Below are 21,773 nucleotides of genomic sequence, written 5' to 3' on the forward strand. Positions count from 1 at the left end.
AATGTTATACCACAGGGAGCCCACACAAACTATGTGACCGTTTGTATTTTGAATTTATAGAGGCAATGTATGGGAATATCAAAAATCCTCGTATTATCGTACTAGATTGCGATAGATATTCTCATTTAACATCAAAATAAACGTATTTTTACCTTAAATGTTGTGTGTTGTCGTTCCTGAGGTTGAAGACGGCGATTTTAGCCATTTGAAGGGTTTGGCGTTGAACGTTCACTTGAGCGTAATAGAAGAGAGACGAGGGAGGAATCCTTGTTTGAAAGGGTTCCAGCGCCGGAGCGATTTTTCCCCCAAAAAACGCATCGCTCCGATTTCAAACTTCACAGCATAAAGGTCAAAAGATTTTCGATTTTTCTCGTACCTTCCAATCGAAAATCCATCCAAACGGCCCGGACCTAGTCCTCGAAGAAAATCAAAATCCCATAGTATTCAAGCGACTGGAATGCGTAGCAAAATTCATACGTGCCAGCCACAAACCGTCCCGCTGATTGCCCCTTTCTGATTAAACGACGTTAGACAATCACCTATTCAAAATACCTAACGAGGGTGGGGAACCACAGGCATTTTAGTGACCCTTCAACTGTTTACCCACCAGACTCGGGTCGTGTGTCTTGACGGTCACCAGAAGCCACTTACATTTCCGATCATTGTTTGCGTCCGCCAATAAATGAACAGGGCAACAGATTGCTTCGTATTCAAATATTCCATTCCCAGGTGATCGGTTTATAGTCTTTGAATGCGAGGAGAATGTTGTCCACGCTGAAAGCGAACGACGAGAGAAACATTATCAAAAAGAGGAAAATTGGAACGAATTTTGACCAAATATTGGTGTCTCTTTAAGTCTGGTAAGTTACACTTTATCCCAAAGTCAGAATTGCACAATTGTACTGAATTGTATCGGTGATTGTAATTGATTTATTGCTATTGGTTCATTCTAGGCTGATTCAAAACTACAAGGTAGATAATGAAGCCTTCTCGTATAGTCAGGATATCTACGACTTTATCGAAATGGAAAAGGAGGATATTTCGGCTGATGATGTCCCTGTACACCTTATTACTAAGGCCATAAAAGAACTTTGGGCGAACAGCAGAGAGGTTGTAATATTTCAACGTAGAAGATGCAAAGGAGGGGTACGAGAGCGTGGATATCTAGATTTAAAGAGGAAGTTGGAATGTTCTGCAACAACATCAAACCAATGTAAATGGAACGAATTGCCAAAAATCACATTTGCGGGCTGGCAGTCAGCTGCAAACAGCGATCGCTCGCTAAGCTTCTTGCATGTAGAACACGTACTCTACGATGACCACAGGGTGGTAACGGAAGTGATCCTGCAATAAACCGAGGAAAGGGAGCTTAAGGTGTGGTTGAAGTCCCACGAACATACAATAAATCTATGCGATTTCCCAGACTTTGAGTCTTCGTTGAAAAAAGGAAGGCTGGCAGAGAAAGTAAAATTTGTTTTACATTTTGTTGAAAAGTCTAGCTTTTGCCGAGGTTTCAAGTTCGATTTACCTGCTGACACCCCCAGCTCACCAGATTTATATATCAAGCATGAAGTGCGCGATCTTCGAGAGGAACTTGAGGTATGTGAGGCGAGGGTGTTCTCATCCAATTGCCTTGTCCTGACAAATAACGCACAGGGAGAGAGTTGTGTGAATTGCGTTCAAGCGAAACATCAGCTAGGGAGAATTAAAAGTAGGCGTGAGTCGTCTGGTGCACCAAATCCAAGATGCAATAATCGGTATCTATCCAGAACAGAAATTCTAGACAAGGTAACCGGAGAAAAGAAAGAGAATTAACCGTGAAAAGGTCATAGCAAGACTTAATTCAGAAATGGTCGAAATGGCGTCTGAAGATCATGCAGATCTCGTGCAGATGATGTCCAACATCCCCGGAAAAGAAGTGCCGGATGATTTGAAGATACTCTGGGAACAGCAACAAAAAATTGGAAATTTCACCAGTGCGCGAAGCGCACGCATTGAAATTATAATTTCACGAGCAAACTGAAATAAGATATAATAGCGTGTTCTCCCCGTTTTCCCGCCAATTCAAGCCATTTCAAAGTCAAGTCGAGGCTATAGAGCCTCGCTTCTGTGTTCTCCCCTTTCATTCTCCAAAATCGGTGAGCGCAAGGGAGCGGAAGAAGATGAGTTGAGACGTAGGATAGGAAACAAAATAACTTTATTGTTATGTAGTAACCGCTTTGCACGTGAAAAACGAATGCGCTACATTGATAATAAACAATGAAGTGATAAACGCAACAATAATGGAGTACAAACGTGTGCTCAAACATTCCCAAAGAGTGGAATATCGTAACTATCAAAAAATGAATGACATGCAGCTTGAATAAGAAAAACTACAACATTATCAAGTCACTGTAAGTCTCCATTAGGCCTCTTTCAAGGGTCTTGACTGTCACTACACATCCTAGTTGTGCTTAGCACCTGGAAGGAGGAAGTAAACCGAAATAAGATTTTGTCTCAAATCCCTAATAGGGAACATAAATGGGTGGGACAGGGTGGGACGCCATTATATCTTATTTTGGTTTGCTCATGAAATTATAATTTCAATGCGTGCGCTTCGCACACTGATGAAATTTCCAATTTCACTTCACAAACCTCAATAAGATATAACAGCGTATGTTCAAAGCACCTAGCCTTCCTGGAGCACCGTGGCCTGGAAGGCATCCTGTCCTGTCCCCTCAGAGACAATATCCCTTAAATAGTGTCTTCTGAAAGTGGACTCTTTCTTCCACTTTGCCATGTTCATCTCCTGACATGAGAGCCCTTTAGCTTTGGCCTTAGAGGTTGAAGTACCTCTGGTTGAATGAGCTCGAAACTCAGAGGTGTCAACCCCTGATTCTTTCATCATTTGTACTAACCACCCAGCAATTGTACAAGGAACTACCTCCTTATATGGTTTGATATAGCTCAACAGTAGCTGATTTTTATTGCAATCAGAGCGCCATCCTTTAGTGCGTTCTAAAGAACAATTTATGGTTGAGACAGCACATAAGTCAGGGTTAGTGTCAAAGGCAGTGAATGTCAACTTAAGGGGACACTGACCTTTCTTCCTGGATTTTGTTAACCGACCAAGCTCAAAGACTATGCAGCTCTCTTTCACTGTCATGTATCCTAAATCAAGAGCCCGAAGGTCAGAGGATCTGCCTGCTGAAGCAAGAGCAAGCAGAATACTCAGCTTAAGGGTCAACTGTTCGTCCGAAAGGTTGGCATCACATCCTAGAGTGCAAATATGATCTAGCACCCTATCAACATCCCACATCACCACATACCTTGGTTGTGGTGGCCTGGCATTGAAACATGCGTTCAATACTTTGCAAACCAACTGATGTTGCCCAGCCTTACAGCCTTCAATGGGCTTGTGAAATGCTGAGATTGCTGAGCGGTGTTTATTAATTGTACGATAGCATCTGCCTTTATTAAACATTTCTGTGAGGTAATCAGCTATAGAGGCTACAGTGGAGCAAAATGGATCAATTTCTCTCTGATGACACCAGCCACACCACTGTGACCAGGCGCTATTGTAAGCGCTCGTAGTTCCCTTGCGCCAGGAGTGGGAGCTGAGTAACTCAGCAGTTTGCTCTGAAACTCCTTTTGCAAGGATGTTTTGCCTGAAACCATCCAAGCCGCTAGTTGTAAGCTTCCTTGTAGAACAAGGGGGTGTGGCTGTTGACTGGGAGACGTAAGGATGTTCTCGAGAGGGGGGAGCAGAACTGGCTGTCTGCAAGACATTTCTAGTAGAACTGGGTACCATGCTTGTGTATGCCAAGTTGGTGTTATCATAACTATTGTTGCCTGGTCTTTCCTGATCTTTGCCAGACAATGGCAAATCATTGAGAAAGGTGGAAAGCTGTAACCTTTCAGTTTCGACCAAGGAATCTGAAAGGCATCTGTTGCCTGGGCAAATGGGTCTGGAAACCAACTGACATAGTTCATCAGTTGAGCATTGAGACGGTCGGCAAACAGGTCTATCTTTAGGGGCCCCTAGAGTTGGTCTAGTGCCTGGAATATGCTGGGATTCAGTTTCCGATTGCTCGAGTCCCGGAAGTGCCTGGACTCCCAGTCTGCCTCGTGATTGTATTTTCCAGGAAGATATTCTGCTGTCAGTGTAATTTGTTTGGTCAGAGCATAACCCCATAATTCCTGGGCTATCCCTACCAATACCGAGGATCGTGTCCCCCCCCATTTTCAATACATAAGCCACTGCTGTCCTGTTGTCCATTCTCAGCTGGACATGCAACTGCCTTTCTTTGGCAGTGAAAGCTCTCACAGCAAACAATGCTGCTTTCAGCTCCAATGCATTGATATGAAGGGTGTTTGATTCCTGCTGAGACCAAAGTCCCCTCGTGCAAACCCCTTGGCAGACTGCTCCCCAGCCCTGCAGTGATGCATCTGTCGTTATTACCAGGTCGGGGGCTGGAGTAATTATGGAAAATCTGACAATTCTGGTTGAGTGATACCATTGTCTCGTAACTCTTTCCTGCTAGCAAACCTTTCACTTGCAACATTTGCAAGTGTCGGTAATGCAAGGGTGCAGGGAGAACAGCCTGCATTGACGAAGTCAGTTTCCCAATTATTTTGGCTAGGGTTCTGACGGAGGCAGTTTTTTCCCAAATCAGGTCTCTGCAAGACTGGATGAGTTGATTCATTTTTTCCTTTAGCAATGATAAGTTCATTTCCATTGAATTTATCACAAAGCCTAGGTACTCCATGCAATGTGAAGGATCTAACACTGATTTCTTCCAGTTGATTACAAAACCCAAATTCTGAAGTAACCAGAGGGTTGAGTCCCTGTCGCGCAATATTCCCTTCCGAGTCTGATTGAACACAATGCTATCGTCTAGATAGACAATCATCCTCAGGCCAAGTCTGCGTAACAGGGCCACCACTGGTTTCAACAGCTTTGTGAAGTAAAGAGGGGCAGGAGCTAGACCAAAAGGGAGGCAAGTGAACTGATACCGTGTGCCCCCCCAAATGAACCTCAGGAAAAACTGATGCTGCTGGCTCATGGGTACACAAAAGTAAGCATCTTTGAGATCTATCTTGATCATGAAATCCTTTTCCTGAATTATATGTTTGAGGAGGTGCAATCCCTCCATTTTGAAGTGTTGATGCACTATGTGGGAATTCAACCTCTTGAGGTTGATCACTGGTCTGCCTCCCCCGTCTTTCTTCGGAACCAGAAATATTCGGCTGATAAACTCCCCTTTCATTGGAGAGACCACCTGAATCGCCCCTTTTTGCAACATTGCTGCAATTTCCTGCTCTATGTTTTCTTTCTCTGACTGATTGTGAGATATATGAGGGGGCATACTTGTCTGGAGTGGAGTTTGTTGAAAGGGAATCACCACACCAGTGACTATTTGTAAAATGTACCGATCTTGTGTCAGTAATCTCCAATTGGTTTGAAAAAACTGGAGTCTCCCTGCCAATGGCAGAGACCTGCTTAGAACTGATGTGTCCAACCCTAGTTTTCTTAGAGCTGGTTGGATGTCTGTTGGGACTATCTGTAATGACGTCTCCAGAATTTCTTTTGCAATCTGGGGCTTGTCTTTTTGATTCAGGTGCTCTCTTTTTGGCCCTGAATTTAACTGACTTGCCTTTTGGATATCCTTTGTAGTTAGAGCTCTTTCCTCGGAAGGAGACAGACTTGCCCCCACCTCTGCTCTGAAATGAGGGCCCACGACGAAAGGGCTGTGAGCTTCTGGAATCTTGCCTAGAATACCTTTTGCCTCGGGAGACCTGAGGGGACGACCGGGCAGTGGAACCAGTAATATGGTGTGAAATCTCCTTTGTAGATTTCCTAATCTTTGTTGCTGTACGGAGAGCCTTGTAGAACTTTTTCCCAAACAAAGTCTTATGAGACTTGGTTAATGAAGTCCCGTGTTTAGTAAGAAGTTTTTTGGCTTTCTTCATGTCCCCTGTGTGGCGAAAGAGGACTGCCAGCCTACGTGTATAAGAAAGGCTTACTTTTGCCTGTCCCAGAAGAGAGACAGACTGTTTCACCAGCCTAAGGCAGTCAAATAAATCGAGATCTTCACTGGATTCCCCAGTGCCAAATGTTTCTAAAGTAAGCCATAATTTCCCAAGTGGTCCCATGACATTAGTGAGTCGGGACTGAACCTTGGATAGATTGTTGTCACTTTCACGACCATATGACTTCCCGAGAGACTCAAATATCTCGTCCAAATAATCATCGACTGCTGGGGTTTTGAGACAATCGGTACTGGGTACTGGGTTGGAATCCAGAACTGTCTCATGAATGGATTTGTCTTTCACATAAGTAGTGAATTTGTCATTCACGTATTTCACCATGCCCTTTGTCAAGTCAAGCTTGTGACAGGCTATGGTTTCCGTGTCAAAACGCACGTAATTCATCACCCTCGTGCTTCGGCAGGGTGTTGTTACTAGTATCTCGCTCAGCTAGTTTTTGACGTTTCTTGTGAGCCGTGTGTCTACTATCCGACTTGCTGGAGTCACTGTCTTCACTCGATGAAGAGCCAGACTCACTGGAACTACTACAACTGCTTGAGGACTCCTGACTTTGCCTCCGTGAAGCAGGTAACTGAGAGCCTTTCGACCGTTCCGTTGAAGGCGTAGAATTAACCCTCTTATCTGGGGTGTTTGCCTCATCTGAAACCGCAGTAGAAATCTCCTCGTTATCTGCCATCTGTATATTAGCTTTTCCAAGCAGGATGGCTAAATTTGCGAAGGATTCGAGCGAATTCTTGAAGCCGACGAGCAGCGGGAAGCGAACTAGCGCGAAGCCATTTTGGAGAATGAAAGGGGAGAACACGGAAGCGAGGCTCTATAGCCTCGATTTGACTTTGAAATGGCTTGAATTGGCGGGAAAACGGGGAGAATACGCTATTATATCTTATTGAGGTTTGTGAAGTGAAATTGCATCAACTGCCTCTGGTCGTGGGTACCGTTGGCATCCAAAGTAGGTATTATATGAATATAAAATAATGTAAAACCGGTGCTGGCTAGCACTCCTTTAGTCTGCGTGCAGACGATAACTAAACTCTGATTAAGATTTCACCAGAGTTTAATTTCGTCTACGCGCAGGCTAGCACTCCTTGGGCCCATGTCCATTTATATTGTTATGGAAATTGTAAAACAATTACAAATAATACAAATAGTCTTTTTTTCTGACACAATTGTTTTAAATTTCCAGTAACTTGTATCTGATGTGGTAAGAGAGTATGAACTGCAAGCAACAGACTGCCAGTTAGTCGGTTTAGTGTAACAACAAACCCAAAACAAATAGCTTTGAAACATAATATAAAAAAATGAAAGAGAGAGAGGAGGTAAAAGCTTGTTTCAAGATATGTGAATAACCCTTTAACGTTCACTTTATACATAAAGGTGATTGAAAGAGTGTTATCTATCAATTGTATACCGATATCAGTGGGAGGCTCAGTTACAACCTTGACAATGTCTGGATTTGTTTTTGATGAAAGACTTGTTATAATTACTATTCTATTTCACTTAATCTCTCATTTTTCAACAGGGTTATAAGGTTATGCGTGGAGTTGTACAGCATGAATCCACATACTCTTGATCCACTGCGAAAATTCTTATATCTACCGAGTAACCGCACCATCAGATAATTGTTGTAGAGTTTCATCCAGTATCCAAATAAAACATTCATTGACACTACACTCTAACAGGATACCAAACCAAACTCTACAAGTTTTTTACTCATCTTACTGATGTACCTTCATCACAGTTCCAAAGAAATAATTCATTGTATAATATTCATTGGAATAATAATTTTATTTTTGTTCAAGGTACTACAAGAACAAAACCCCCCAACGTCCAGGATGGGACTCAAATATTTTGAAATGGTGTCTCCAGGAAGCTAAAGCCAATAATTTAAAGCCAGATGCCTACATGGGTGGCTTCATTTTAGATGAAATGAAAGTCCAGGTTGGTAATTTATTATTACTGCTGATTTTTATACATTTTGTGGAACCTGCCCGCCTACAGTACCCTCCCCTCAACCAACAGTTTGCCCTAATTGAGAACAAGGTAGTCTTAATGTTGGCTTAGGGGAGGGGTAGGTGGGTAGTTTACCAAAAATGCAAAATGATCTGAACACCATGATAACTAACACTGATAACTAACTAGATTTTTATATTGGAGGAACAATATATCTTTTTGCACTGTATACTGACACCAAGATATCAATGTGTAAAAGTGATGACAAATAGTGTAAATTTTTGTACTAATTGCAAAAATAACTAATCTTGTCTTGATATTACAAATTTCAGGAGGACATTGAAATGGTGAAAAAAGATGGCAAACACAAGCTGGTTGGCTTTGTAGATTTGGGTGAAATGCATGATGCATTTGAAAAGATTTTACATGGTGAAATAAGATCTTCAGTTAGTTACAAAATAATCCTAGGATAAAAAGAAGAAATCAAGTCAATCCTTGAAAGGAACAACTTATGATCTTATCTAGCGCATTTTGTAAACAAAAATGCAAGAACTCGACAAACTTTAGCCTATCTCCCTCATGTATAGCTCTGCTTTCTTGCAAAGGAACATGCCGTAATGAAAAAAACCTAAATCGAGCGCACACTGAGATGAAGTTTCACGTAGAAAAGTTTGGTATTTTAATTTGTTTCCTCGGTGGTCCGCATCCTCCTCTTTGCTGCAAAGCACAGAATGAAAAGCGTGCTAATAAAATGGCCAAACCATCAAGAAACAGCGCTTGGCAAAATCATGAATGAATATGATTGAAGGATTTAATTTAGCTTTTTAAATTACATGTGACAATAGTTTATCCGGAGTATACCCTTTATAAGTTCAAGATTACAAAATAACAAATATATATTTTTTCTTTTGTCTTCTTTCACAACTCGCTTGTTTAGTCTGTAATACAATACTGGAGTCAATGCTCTTTTAAAAATAACTCACTTCTACTAATAATAATTCTAGAGCTTCTTCAGAAAGTCGCCCCTTTGATCGAGAAAAAAACAACAAACATGAGGGAACCAATTCCGCCAGGTGAAAGATTTGCGGTGACATTGAGGTTCTTGGCAACTGGAGAATCTTTTGCCAGCCTACAGTACCAATTTCGAATCAGCTCCTCCACTTTATCCATTATGATACCAGAAGTATGCCAGGCCATTTACCAAGTGTTGAAAGATGATTTTCTCAGATGTCCCAGGTCTGCCGAAGAATGGTGCACAATAGCAAAGCTTTTTCATGACCGCTGGCAATTGCCAAATTGTGTTGGTGCTGCAGATGGAAAGCATATCAAGATTCTGCATCCTCGGAACAGCGGCTCTGAATTCTATAATAACAAAGGGTTTTATAGCATAGTTTTGATGGCAGTTGTAGATGCCGACTATAAATTCACCTTTGTTGACGTGGGATGTCAAGGGCGAATCAGTGATGGGGGTGTGTTAAGAAATACCACATTTTGGAGATCACTTGTTCAGGGTTCCTTGGGTTTACCTGAGCCTTCTTTATTACCCAAGTCATTGGATCAATCCTTTGAGGGATTTGATTTTAGTGTGCCCATTCCTTATTATTTTGCAGGCGATGATGCATTCCCTCTTGAGACAAATATCATGAAACCATATTCGCAAAGAAATCTTTCTGAAGAGAAGAGAGTTTTTAATTACAGGCTCTCAAGGGGGCGGCGGGTCAGTGAGAATGTTTTTGGAATATATCAAAGTATATTCAGGGTATTTTCTACTACTTTGTGTGTGAAACCCGAAAGTACAGTTCAAATTGTTCTGACAACAACTGCTCTTCACAATTACTTAAGGTCAAAGGCCCAAGCAAGATACATCCCCATGGATTCAGTTGACCAAGAAGATTGTAATGGAAATGTGAATGAGGGATCATGGAGGCGAGAAGTTTCCGGGGGCCAGTTGAGTAGTATTCCAAATTCAAGAAAAGGGAGGCAACCCCAAAGGGCAGAAGAAATAAGAGATCACCTGTGTCTCTATTTAAATGGGCCGGGGCAAATCCCATGGCAATGGAAAGTGTTACTCTAGACTCCTGACGCTCAGTAAGTTTCAATTCAAATGTCATGATATGATGATAATTGTTATAGTATATCAACATTATTTAATACCATAATAATTATTTATTATGCGGCCATAAAACAGCAAGCAAACAGTATAATTGATATACTAGATGTCAATTAACCAAAAGCAGGTGAAGTTTACTTGTGCATGGTAATTGATATTGTTTTGTAAATAATTACTTTTTGTCAATTCAGTATATACATAACATGTGAAGATACAAAGTGTATGTACATAATTCAACATTACAAGGTATCAAATTTAACCTCACATAAGTCAATTATCTTGTGTATTGTCTAATAAATGCCAATAACCTGTATTACGGGGTACTCTTGTTTTGTTTTCATAAAGTATTGTTCGATATCTCACTTTTTAGGTGTTTCAACATTTAAAGCAATAATTAAAAGTGGTTGTAATCATCACTTTATTATCAGTGTTGAAGGTATATTCCCCATGATTTGGTTTTGCTTTAATATACTCTGTTTTAAATGTAATTAATTGGTTAAAAAAGAATTAATGCCCCAATATTTTGTGAAAAAATCACAAGGAAATTGAAACTTAAACCTGAATAATGATAGGACCTTAACTTGATTAACCTGCTCTTTGTACAGTAAACAAAATAATAATTTTACATTATCTTTTATATATAAAATTCCATTTGCTTAAGTTTCATGAAATACAATTTAAATCAGTTTAAATACCTGATTACAACACCTTGGCTTTGGGAAAAACTGCTCTTATAATTGTGATAAATTTGGAGGAATATTACATGACCTCTATGTTCCATTAGTATAAATCTACTTGTGTTCTATCACCAATGCTGCTCTCTTATTGGCTACGCTACTCACTATCTATTCTGTTATAGATAGTTAGTAGCATGAGAAGTGCAATGAATCGAAGAGGTGTAATTTTAACCCCATTTTTTGTAATTGAACTGTGACTCAGTTGCATGAGAAAGATTAAATTAATTTTATGGAACTTCAAATTTTGTTGCTGTAAACTAAAGTGTAACAGACACTTCCAATATGCCATAATAACAATTAGGAATGTCACTGTCTCCAATTATAAAGTAACAATATGTACATGCATCCGACCAATATTTACAGTTTAATAAATAATTCGATGTTTTTATTTGTGTTCTCTGATCAAAATGTTTTTTTTTTTACTTTTATGAATATAATTAATTCCTCTCAAGTATAAAGTTATATTACAATATTTATTATGTTAAGGTTATAATGACAATTAAAAAGTACCGTGTTTTCATAAAATATACTCAGCTGCAGTTCATGAAAGTGCTCATAATGGCTTTCACTTACATTAATTGCAAGAATAATTACAGAAATTGTGAATTTTGTCTTAATAAAATAATTCTTATCAATAAAGATTTGTTAATGCAGAGACATGCAAAAATTAACGATAAAAACCGATGTTTCGGTGTCTTCATGACGCCATTGTCAAGGAGAAATAAAAAATTATAGAGTCTGCGGCACATGTGACAATAATGCTAATTTCTTGTTACACCTTGCCGCAGACTCTGTAATTTTTTATTTCTCCTTGACAATGAAGACACCGAAACATCGGTTTTTATTGTTAATAAAATAATTTAATTCTTAAATGCTAATTATATTTAAGAGCAAAAAATGAGTAACAATGAAGACAATAAAATTAATTACTTGTCATTGAAGTCATCAAAAGCAATGGTGACAAGGCTGGAAAGAGGCTGTGCTGCAGGCAACATTACTTTTAAAATACTTTGTTGAATTTCAATTTTAAGCATCTCTTTACCATACCCTTCTGGTATTTTTTTCAGTTGCTTGGCAACATATTGCCCAAAGACAATGTCAGCATCACTGACATCCTCTTTTGGGCGCTTCATCTCCTGCAGACACGTGGTAAGAAGCTCATCCTCCAATGCTAATTGTCTCTTTCCCTTGTTTTTCATTGAGGGAGGGTTGTCAGCAGGGAAAACACTCCCTTGAACAGCACTGTCATCAGGAACTTGTTGGGTTCCTTGCCGGGACGACTGATCCTGGTCCACTGCTTCATTTTCTTTCTCCTCGTCAGTGTCGAGATTGCTTGATGTTTTCCTAGGGGTGATATTGTCCCTCAAAAAGTGGAGGGAGGCAAAAAAGGGCCATTTTGATACATATACGTCTTTGGTCCCTTTTCCACTTGTCTTGCTGCCCCTTTCTTTCCCAATTTCCTTCCCATAATAGGTGCGTAGGGCAGACATTTTCTTTTGGAGCTCCTCACTTGTAAGATCTAAGAAAATGCAGGCCACATTGATATATGATTATAAGGTAGTGACACATCCCAGAGAGTTAGAAACAGACCATTATTTTTTCTTTATGTGTAGGCCTAGGGGGACTGGTGGAATTTTATAAATTGTCTCTGTTAACTGTTTTATGACCCCCCTCCCCCCCCCCCATATCTGCAGCAGGATACATAAGGATACATAAGATTAACGCTAGTGTCTGGCATTCTTTTATAAGACAAAATAAATAAATATGGAATTTCACTTGAAGGGGGTCACAGACATTAAACTGCACAAGTATTTGATTTTGCTTTTGTTTTGAAATTCTTTGAACTGTCTGAAGCCTGCAGACAAAAAAATAAATATGCAGCATTGTCAAGTACATGAGAACAAGTCCAATTATGCGAAGGAAAAGGCAGTTTGGGAGAAAAAGGACCACATAAAAACTTAGTGAAGAGTTCCCAGTGTGATTTTATTCATAAAAGAAGGAATTTACTCACCGTTACTAGAAACATGGTGATACAAAATTATTTTTATTAATTTTATCAACTACTGGATAAATGGGCCTACAGTTGTGGGGAAATGTTTTGTTTACAACACTGATTAGTCTGCATGTATTGAGTTCAATTCTGTTTGGCAACAAATATACAATCACATTATTGTATAAACCAGTACAAGACAATGATATGGTAAAATGGCAGTATAACGCTTATCCAAAAAGAACATTCATTTATGGAATCAACTATGACAGTGCATTGAACACCACTGATCGATTTTTTTGGTTTGAAAGAAACCCTTTGGAAACCCTTTGAAAAACCCTTAATATAATGTGTGAAATTTTCGCGACACGTTTTAAACTTCGATTATGAGTTACCTGATATTTCGTGACGCTAATTTTAATTAATTTCGCGACTTTGCGTAATTTTATAATTTTAGTCACTTAATTTTTGGAGCTTCCTTCAAAATCTCGTGATAATATCCAAGCTTTCGTAGTGAAAATTCGTTTGCTTGTCTATATATAAAAAAAAGCTAAGGAGTATGCTTTACCGATAATTCTGTCGCAATAAAATGATAAAATCAACACGACCAAATTCATTGTTTACTTGCAGTCGCTGCAGTTAATTTATAAATTTCTAAAGTTTGACAGGCTTAAAGCCACTGTTACGTGATAATTTAATGTTAAAGCTTTTTTTTTTCCCACCAGCAGACAAAAGAGGAATTGTCCGTGACAATAATAAAGGATAAATAATATTTTGTCGCGACACTTTTTGCGGGCAACTTTTTATCCGCACTCAAACAACCGATGCTTTACTGACGGCACTTCCATGTTCTTGCTTTGCAGTAGGCCGGCATGTACCGTATTTCGGCTTACAAATTAAAGAAAAACTAACTAGTGTTATGCCTTTGTTTTCGGCTTGGCTAGTGCTTGCGAGGATAATAGAAATTCAGCGACAAACCATCCGCACTTTGTTTCAAGCATTAGCTTTTAATGGGCTTACCTTGTTTGTTCAGGCGTAACAAAATGCCGTTAACCGCATTTTGTCTCACATCTTTTTTAAAATAGTCCTTGTGCCGACTGTTGAAAAGTACTTCCTCTTCACTCCATAGCGATATCAAATTCTCTGTCTCCTCTTCCGAAAAAGTTGTCCTCGCTTTTGTAATTGACCGTGACTTGCCAACAACAACAACAACTTCGTCCGCCATTGTGACGCAACAACACTTCACCTTCCTCCCCTACTCAGTAGAAATTTGTCACAAAATACGTCATTTTCTATTGTTTTCGGCTACGACTGTCGTACGATTTTAAAACATGTTTTAAAATCCTACGACATTTTTCGTGACGTACACGACAGTCGTAAGCGAGTTGTAGGTTTGATTTACACGACCAAAACTGAAACATTTTTGCCCTTGAAAACTTTATACAGGAATCCCTTCCCTCCCCTCTGGGAATATTTCTTTTCAATAACACAAAGAAAATAATTATCTGTCAGTATGAATGTAACATTGAAGAGCCTAATAAAATGCTATAACTCTCACAGCACAATTTCAAAAAGATCAGAAACAACATTTTAAAGAGCTCAACAGATGGTTCAGGCACCAGGCGTCTCACATACAATGGCAAGGCAATCACCTGGGATCAGTTCAGAAATGCATATGATTATGATCAGGGAGAATTCTCCATGTCCTTCCATCACAAGCTGACAGTAGAACATTTCCAGCTCGATCCAGCATCCAAAATGCGTAACCACCTGGCGGAAGATGTCTTGGACAGAAATATGCTGGCCCTTATGAAGGTACTTGTCCTGGCTAAAATGCTTGGTCTTTAAATTACCCCCTTAACAAAAATACAAATAATCCTTTAGTCATATAATTTTTTCACGTTTAACCTGACCCTGGTCTTTTTTAGTGAATTGAATTTGTCATCCACTTCACCTGCCAGTAACCACCCTCAGTTCACATTTTCTAGCTCAGTTCTAGGACTGCTAAGGATATTGAACTACAACCCTGATTTTCACACATTTATGAGCAAATAAACAATTTTTTTGTAGGCATACCAAGGTCACCTAAACAGCAAAGGTCAAGATGGAAGCTGTCTTGATGCCACATTAAAGCTCCTAGGCCACACATCACAATTAGTGCAACTCTTTAATGACAGGGAGACAATTGAAAGCTTAGATGATTATCGACTAAAGGCATTGCAAGATTTTCTGTCTTTTTTAAATCAATGGAAAGCTGAAGCAGGCAGTGAGGCATCAAAGAAATTTCTCACGAATAAACTGTGGTTTGATTTACAATCCATGATTCTGGGATTTCTATCAATCATTGCTGTGAAATTAAAGAAATTTCCACAAGCTGTGATCAAACCTGCCATAATTAACCAGGACTGCGTTGAGAATCATTTTTGCCAAGTGAGAGCATGCAATGGACAAAATAATCACCCAACTTATCGTCTTCAAGAATCGACCCAAAACTCTATTCGTTACGGGCAGACCACAATAAGCAGGAAGAGTAATGCTGGTGCAGCTGGCAAGAAAAGAAACTCCTATTGACTGATACAAATGTAACTAAATTTTCAAGGTTATAGAAAAGACTATGTACAAAAACAAAAAATTGTGAGTATGATAAATCAACTAGTGAAATAAACTCTTATTGATTATTAATTTGACATGTTAAATGCCGCAGACAAATGTTTCAGAAACAATGTAATAGCTTCAATACATGAGCATGACAGCCTCATCTTCATTTCATTCACTTCTAGAAATTCGCAAAGTTATCCTTTGGTTGTCTTCATTCAAATTAACACTGCATTATAGGACACTGGTATAGTAAGGATAAGGCATACTGCTACTGGACTTGACAACAGGAACTAAACCTTGGACCAACTTGGCCTTTGTTCACTTGAATTCCATAAGCACGGCAGAGAGAGTGAAGCTGAATTTTGGTGTACACCTTGCTTAAAGCCTTCTCTCCAAATTGCTCAATGTACTGTTTGAGTCTCACATGGCTGGTCACTTCAGCTAGTGATTTGTCTCCAACAATATCACTGTAAGGAACTGCAGCCTTCTTCTCCTCCAAAGCCTTCTTTCTCTGCAAAACCACCTTTCTGCGCTCTGCAGACTCCTTTAATCTTGATGGTTAAAAAAAGAATTAAATATCAGCATTTCCTCACAATGAAATTACCCGCCCTTGTCTTTTTTCAGAAGGAAAAAAATTTTAAATCGAAAATGAAATAATAATAATACTGACACATTTAATGTGATTTTAAAAATATACATAGAGGAATAAATAAAGGAATAAAAGAGACATGTCAAGTCTTTCATTTGTGCATTCATTAGGGCACTCAAGCAATCCAAGGTACTTTAGGAAATAACTTGGTAGAGTTATCATTTTTCCTTTTAGAAATTGTACAGGAGGTATTTTATTAAGTATGTGTAAATACAGTCTTCACCATGTCACTATTGAGGTAATAAAACTTGGTCATAAATATTTGTTAAATCTGTTGGTGAGTTTCTTTTTTTGACAACTGGTATTATTTGTAACTTGTACATTTGAAAGTTACCTATGTGCTCTCCTGAAGTCACGGAGGTATTGTCCAGCTCCCACCATCACATATCTGTCAACTACATCATCAAATGCTTGTTTGATTAGTTCCTGATGAGAAACAAAAATGAATAAGAACTTACTAAAGGAGATGCTGTACAACAACCTTTATGTACAAGGTTACCCATGTATGATATACCATTTGAAAGCTACTGATGGGGATAGTTCATAACTGATATAATCATAAAAGGGAAAAGTTATGGCTTTGAGATAAATGGGTTTAAAGGCCCACCTTCACCCAAGAGCCATTGCGGTCGTTTGCTTTTGTTTTGAAATGCTGTATTGTCCAAACGCTTGATCTTATTGGCTGTCCAAACTCAAGCGGTTCATGCGGGTTTCGTCGACGACTGGTGCTGGAGGGAAAGAATATTCGTGATCGCTTACTGCTTTCTCACTCGACTCCCGCTCAAATAAAACGGGGGGGGTTTCATATATGAAAACTGTTCCTCAGCGCGCAATACATCTTGGGTGAATGTGGGCCTTTAAAACGTAACAAATTATGTTTAAAATGTCCCAATCCTTGTTTATGTTACAGTAAAAAAACCCATATAACAACCTAGTGATATAAGAACCAACAAGCTGAAATTTGGCATTTAAATACCCAAAAATATAAGAACCTGTTCAGCCTGGCCAAAAAAAAAAATAAATAGGGTCTTATACAAAAACAATCAATCCAATTTTGATGGTCAAAATTCTGGATTTTAATTGTGTGACAAAAAGTTATTGTGTATATCAATTTTTTATTTACATTTGTTTGGTTTTCACTAGAAATATGTTTTCCATAAAGCTACAGTGCAATATAGACAATTTATAGATGATTTCTGCCATGGGTTACAGTACGACAACATCTGAAAAATAAGAAACTATTAAGAACCTAATCAGCCTGAATTGTGAAAAACTACCCCAAAATATAATAACCTGTTCAGCCTGACCTCGAAAATTCTAGGTTCTTATATGCGGGTTTTTACTGTAGGTATACCCCTGAACTATACCGTATTTTGCAGTTCTCAACATGTCGATCAATAAGATATTTGTCGTTAGACCAACAAGTTCTAGTGAAAAAAAGTAACCATCTTGCTATCAAAAATTCAAGGAAATCCATCAAAATAATATTGACTGAGGTATGACATCATGTGCCAATTGGCACTCTTTGGGGTTAAAGGGTTATAACCAACATCAATCCAGGATCAAAATGCACGTTAAATCCCAAAGGTCAGTAATATTCCGGACAATAACATTATAAAACCAATAACAAAAAACATTATCAGTCTTGTTCCAAAACTAACATGGTACAGCTGTAGCTTACATTAAAACATACCTTCTTAGCTTGGATATCCTCTTGGGGAAAACATTCAAACCACTTTTGTTGTAACTGTGGGTCACTCTTTATAGTTGATCCCATCACATGAATCAAATCTTCACCAAACAAGGCAAGCTTGTAGTCATTTAAACAGCTGACACGTAAAACTTCAACTTCAATAAAGAATTCATGCGGTTGATCCTCGATATGGGTCAGGCCCCTGTTTCGAAATTGCAGATCTTCAGTTACCTTCAAGGTCTCTGGATACTTGGTGGTGAGTGAGAGGGTTTCAAAATTGGCAATGATGTTTTCCTCCAATAGGGAAGCAGTAGTATGTCGTCTGAATGCTTCATCACGGGTTGCAGCATTAGTTGACACCATGTTCAGCCTGACATACTGCTGATGATGGTTAACGACTTTTCTCACTGCCCATGCTCCAATGTGCCGTACCTTGGCAAGGCCCTCCGCTGACATGCTCCTCACACTGAAATTCAGTGGCTCTCTTGCTGTGGCCTTTGCAACTTTTTCTGCAACGCACTTTGTGACTTCCTTTATAGACACCTATCATGAGAGAAGCCCCAACTGTTGACTGCAACATGTTAATTGGTTTAGCCTCAAAAAACATTTCAAGAACACTGATGTAAGAGGGTGACCGTGTAATCAACATGTACAGTTCCCGAGTATCATTGCTCCATTGAGTGGTTGATAACGGAACTTCATTCACATTTTCCAATGTGTTCTCCAGTATAATCTTGCATGCTTGGCTCCAAAGTATTTCCCCATTGTTTCCAATTTGACAGTGTCATATTTTGCAATCTCCTCTATCAGTTTGTTCTTACTGATGGCAAACTCACTCAGTGGTTCATGTACAAATAGCTTGTCAAGGACAGCCACCATGCTGAAAGTTGGTGGAGGGCACTTACAAAAATTGTCAGTCACCTCATCAGTCAGTAGCACGTGAACAGTCTGCAGGTCAATGGCGATTTCATCTGCTTCTCCTCGATCAAAATACGATTGTACCAAATTGTCTGTGTTTGAGACATCTTCAAGGACATCGTGGCCCTCATCTTCTTCGTTTGGAAGTTCAAAGCTGTCTTCCAATACTAAATCTTCCCAAGTTCCCAAGAACACTATTGCGACAGCATGTCAGATCATGTTCCATGTCTTTACTGTGTGCACAAACATTTATGCACTCTGCAGGTGGGGGACGAAGTTGGTTTTTGTTGAAGTTAACCACCTTCAGACATGTACTTGAACAGACTCTACTCAACGCCACATACAGTAATCCAGACACAAATTCTTTATTACAGTGGACAATTGCTGAATCAAATGTCAGTCCCTGTGATTTGTGACATGTGATTGCCCACATCAGGGTAAGTGGGAATTGACTTCGACTTCAGATCACTTCTCCAGTTCTTAAAGTCTTTGTCCAAGTTTCTTTCCTCAACAACACATGCCCCTCACCATCAAAATGAACAAGAACTCCATCACCCTTTACACCGACAAACTTTCCTCGTGAACCATTTCTTAAAGTATCCGACTTGTTCCATAAAAGCATCACTAAACATCCAGGCTTCAGCAGCAGCACTTGATCGGCAGGACACTGTATTCCCACAACATCACCCTCATCAACAGCATCAAATCTGGTTAAATCCCCGGGCAAAGAAAAAAGGATACCGAGGTTAAACATTTGAACAGGAAGACTTTTAAACAGAACGATTGATTTCCTCAGGCAAATCTCTGGACATTTTCTTTAGAAATGCCATTGATTCTGGTCCACGATTCCCCACCCGAATTTCCTTCAGGCAAGCCACGAAAACCTTATCCTCTTCGTTCTGCCGCATGATGGTGGTCAATTCAACTCGATGTGAAATTGCTCTGATGAAGAGCGGAGACGTGAAAGCGAATTTCCCAAGGTCGAAATAATTTGCCACGGGGCGAAGCTGCAGAAAATCGCCGACAACAATCACCTGAATACCTCCGAACAATAGTGGATTATCACACTTTGATGCTAACTCGAGATGAATTTTATTAGCAAGCTCAAAAACTCTTCGGCTGGACATGCTGATTTCGTCCCATATCACAACGTCAACTGCTTTTACACGTTCAGCGGCTAAATTGTTTGCCACAGCGCGATCGACTACTAAATTGCATGGAAGATCAGCTGTACGAAGGCCATAAAATGCATGGGCAGTCGACGGGCGGATTTCCGTATTGTCGTAAACGGTCGTTGCAATTCCACTTTTGAGATAACTTCCACCTTATTGCCATTATTTTGTAGACTGTTGTAGATTGCCCGAACCAAGGTGGATTTTCCTGTTCCTCCTTGTCCGGTTATCAGAAGGTTATGACCTCCAATGGCCGCGTTTAGAATCCGATATTGATCGGATGTCAAAGGAAATCTGAAAAGCAAAGACGCCGGTCTCATCACACTGCACCATATCGTATATGAAAGTCGTAAATTCGCGTAAAAAAAGTCACACATTACCTTTCCATGTAAATGTATCTAACTGATCCTGCACATCATTTTTGACAATAAACTCAAACCCTTATCTTTATGTGATCTTGCCGTGAATATCCTTGTCTGACCTTTCCTGATCCTTGCCGCGAATACTGACCTTTCGCGTCGAAACAAGAGTCGTCTTTTTCATTGGCTGACACGAACAAAAAGATTGGCGCCTTTCCGGGCGCCCGTCACGCGCAATTCGCCTAACCCCAGGCTGCTAGCAAGTTCGCTGCTGTTGATTTGCTCCTGCCTCCATCGCACGGGACGGATTTTCGAAAGGGCATTGTTTGAAATCATCCAATCAGCGAGGGGCAAACAGCGTGACAGTTTTCAGTCGGCACACGAAAGTCCAGCTACGCATCCATCGAGCTTGGATTGCTGAATTTTTCGGTTTCATTTTCGGTCTTCCTGTAAAAGTTTTGGACGGATTTCAAATCAAATGGTACGAGATGAAAGCTAAGACTTTCAACTTCCCTGGTGCGTGGTTTGGAACCCGTGCGATGATGATTTGTTCGTGATTTTCGGCTCGGCGCTGGAGCGGTCCGACTGAGAGCTTTCCTCCCTTCTCTCTCTTCTATTACGCTCGAGTGAACGTTCAACGCCGAACCCTTCAAATGGCTAAAATCGCCGTCTTCAACCTCAGGAACGACAACACACAACATTTAAGGTAAAAACACGTTTATTTTGATGTTAAATGAGAATATCTATCGCAATCTAGTACGATAAGACGAGGATTTTCGATATTCCCATACATTGCCTCTATAAATTCAAAATACAAACGGTCACATAGTTTGTGTGGGCCCCCTGTGGAATGATTGGCGTTGACAGCTCCGGACGCGGTGTCTTTTGTTTTTGTTTGTTTGTCTGTTTGTTTTTCGATTTTTTCAAAGTCTGCTTGCTCCACCCATACACTTCTGTCTTTGAAGTTTCTGCGGAGAAATTTTAGAAATTTGTGAAACACCGGTCGCACAAAGAAACGTGATGTGATGACAGATTTTAATGTTAAACAAACACAAATTTGGTCAAAATTTCCCTAGTGCGACCCAGGCCAAAGTAGGAAAACTTGAAGCCAAATTTGATCCGTTATTTGAGGAAAGCTCTTCTAAAACTTGAAACTCAAGCACCCGCTTACCTGCATCGCCATGTCCCAAGAAGGATAATTTGCGTTCCTTTCAGAGCAACTCATTCTCGGAGACGTTTATTTATCGATAAAGGCCTTGTTGAAAACGAAGTTGAATTCAAATCAAGCGCCATTTTTGCCCCGCCGGACAAGCCGTGTCGCTGGAATTTCATGACAAACTCACAGTCAAACCTAGATGCAAGTACGAGAATTTGCCCGATAGGGGGAATCCACGTGAAACCTTTGGTTCGCGACAAACTACATACACCCCCTCCCGGCTAAGTGTAGTTTGGGCTACTGGATTGTGTGTGTCTTAGTGGATTGTGTAGGTCAAGGGCGTGAGCTAGTGGATATAGAATTAACAATAATGAAAAAAAAAAAAAAAAAAAAAAACCCGAAGGAGGCTCT

At 39.8% G+C, this 21,773-nt stretch overlaps 3 protein-coding genes and 2 pseudogenes across 3 annotated transcripts in view; 2 read left to right on the plus strand and 3 right to left on the minus strand.

Annotated features, from left to right (window-relative positions):
• LOC146482488 (mitochondrial inner membrane protease subunit 1-like) overlaps positions 1 to 21,773 on the plus strand; it is a 348,467-nt gene that overhangs the window by 182,610 nt on the left and 144,084 nt on the right. The gene's annotated exons all lie outside the window — the stretch shown is intronic.
• Positions 4,870 to 6,706, minus strand: LOC146482510 (uncharacterized; annotated as a pseudogene).
• On the minus strand, positions 11,661 to 14,198 carry LOC146482511 (uncharacterized). Its single transcript, XM_085106952.1, has 2 exons — positions 13,838 to 14,198; positions 11,661 to 12,346 (listed from the first exon to the last, which is right to left on the minus strand). The coding sequence occupies exons 1-2, from the start codon at positions 14,040 to 14,042 to the stop codon at positions 11,754 to 11,756; spliced, it is 798 nt and encodes a 265-aa protein (XP_084963078.1). The 5' UTR covers positions 14,043 to 14,198; the 3' UTR covers positions 11,661 to 11,753.
• Positions 14,502 to 15,391, plus strand: LOC146482512 (uncharacterized). The gene is made up of 2 exons (XM_085106953.1): positions 14,502 to 14,632; positions 14,888 to 15,391. The coding sequence occupies exons 1-2, from the start codon at positions 14,519 to 14,521 to the stop codon at positions 15,386 to 15,388; spliced, it is 615 nt and encodes a 204-aa protein (XP_084963079.1). The 5' UTR covers positions 14,502 to 14,518; the 3' UTR covers positions 15,389 to 15,391.
• Positions 15,645 to 18,213, minus strand: LOC146482513 (uncharacterized; annotated as a pseudogene).

This window comes from Pavona decussata, unplaced genomic scaffold, assembly GCF_977016875.1.
Source record: "Pavona decussata unplaced genomic scaffold, jaPavDecu1.1 SCAFFOLD_45, whole genome shotgun sequence".
In the NCBI taxonomy this organism is placed as follows: Eukaryota; Metazoa; Cnidaria; class Anthozoa; order Scleractinia; family Agariciidae; genus Pavona; species Pavona decussata.

Bases quoted from the DNA above. Each gene is read 5' to 3' on its own strand.
- LOC146482511 (XM_085106952.1), bottom strand. From the start codon at position 14,042: ATGGCGGACGAAGTTGTTGTTGTTGTTGGCAAGTCACGGTCAATTACA. The intron at 12,347-13,837 runs GTAAGCCCATTA...GCATTTTCTTAG, and splicing joins GTTACGCCTGAACAAACAAG to ATCTTACAAGTGAGGAGCTC.
- LOC146482512 (XM_085106953.1), top strand. From the start codon at position 14,519: ATGTCCTTCCATCACAAGCTGACAGTAGAACATTTCCAGCTCGATCCA. The intron at 14,633-14,887 runs GTACTTGTCCTG...ATTTTTTTGTAG, and splicing joins ATATGCTGGCCCTTATGAAG to GCATACCAAGGTCACCTAAA.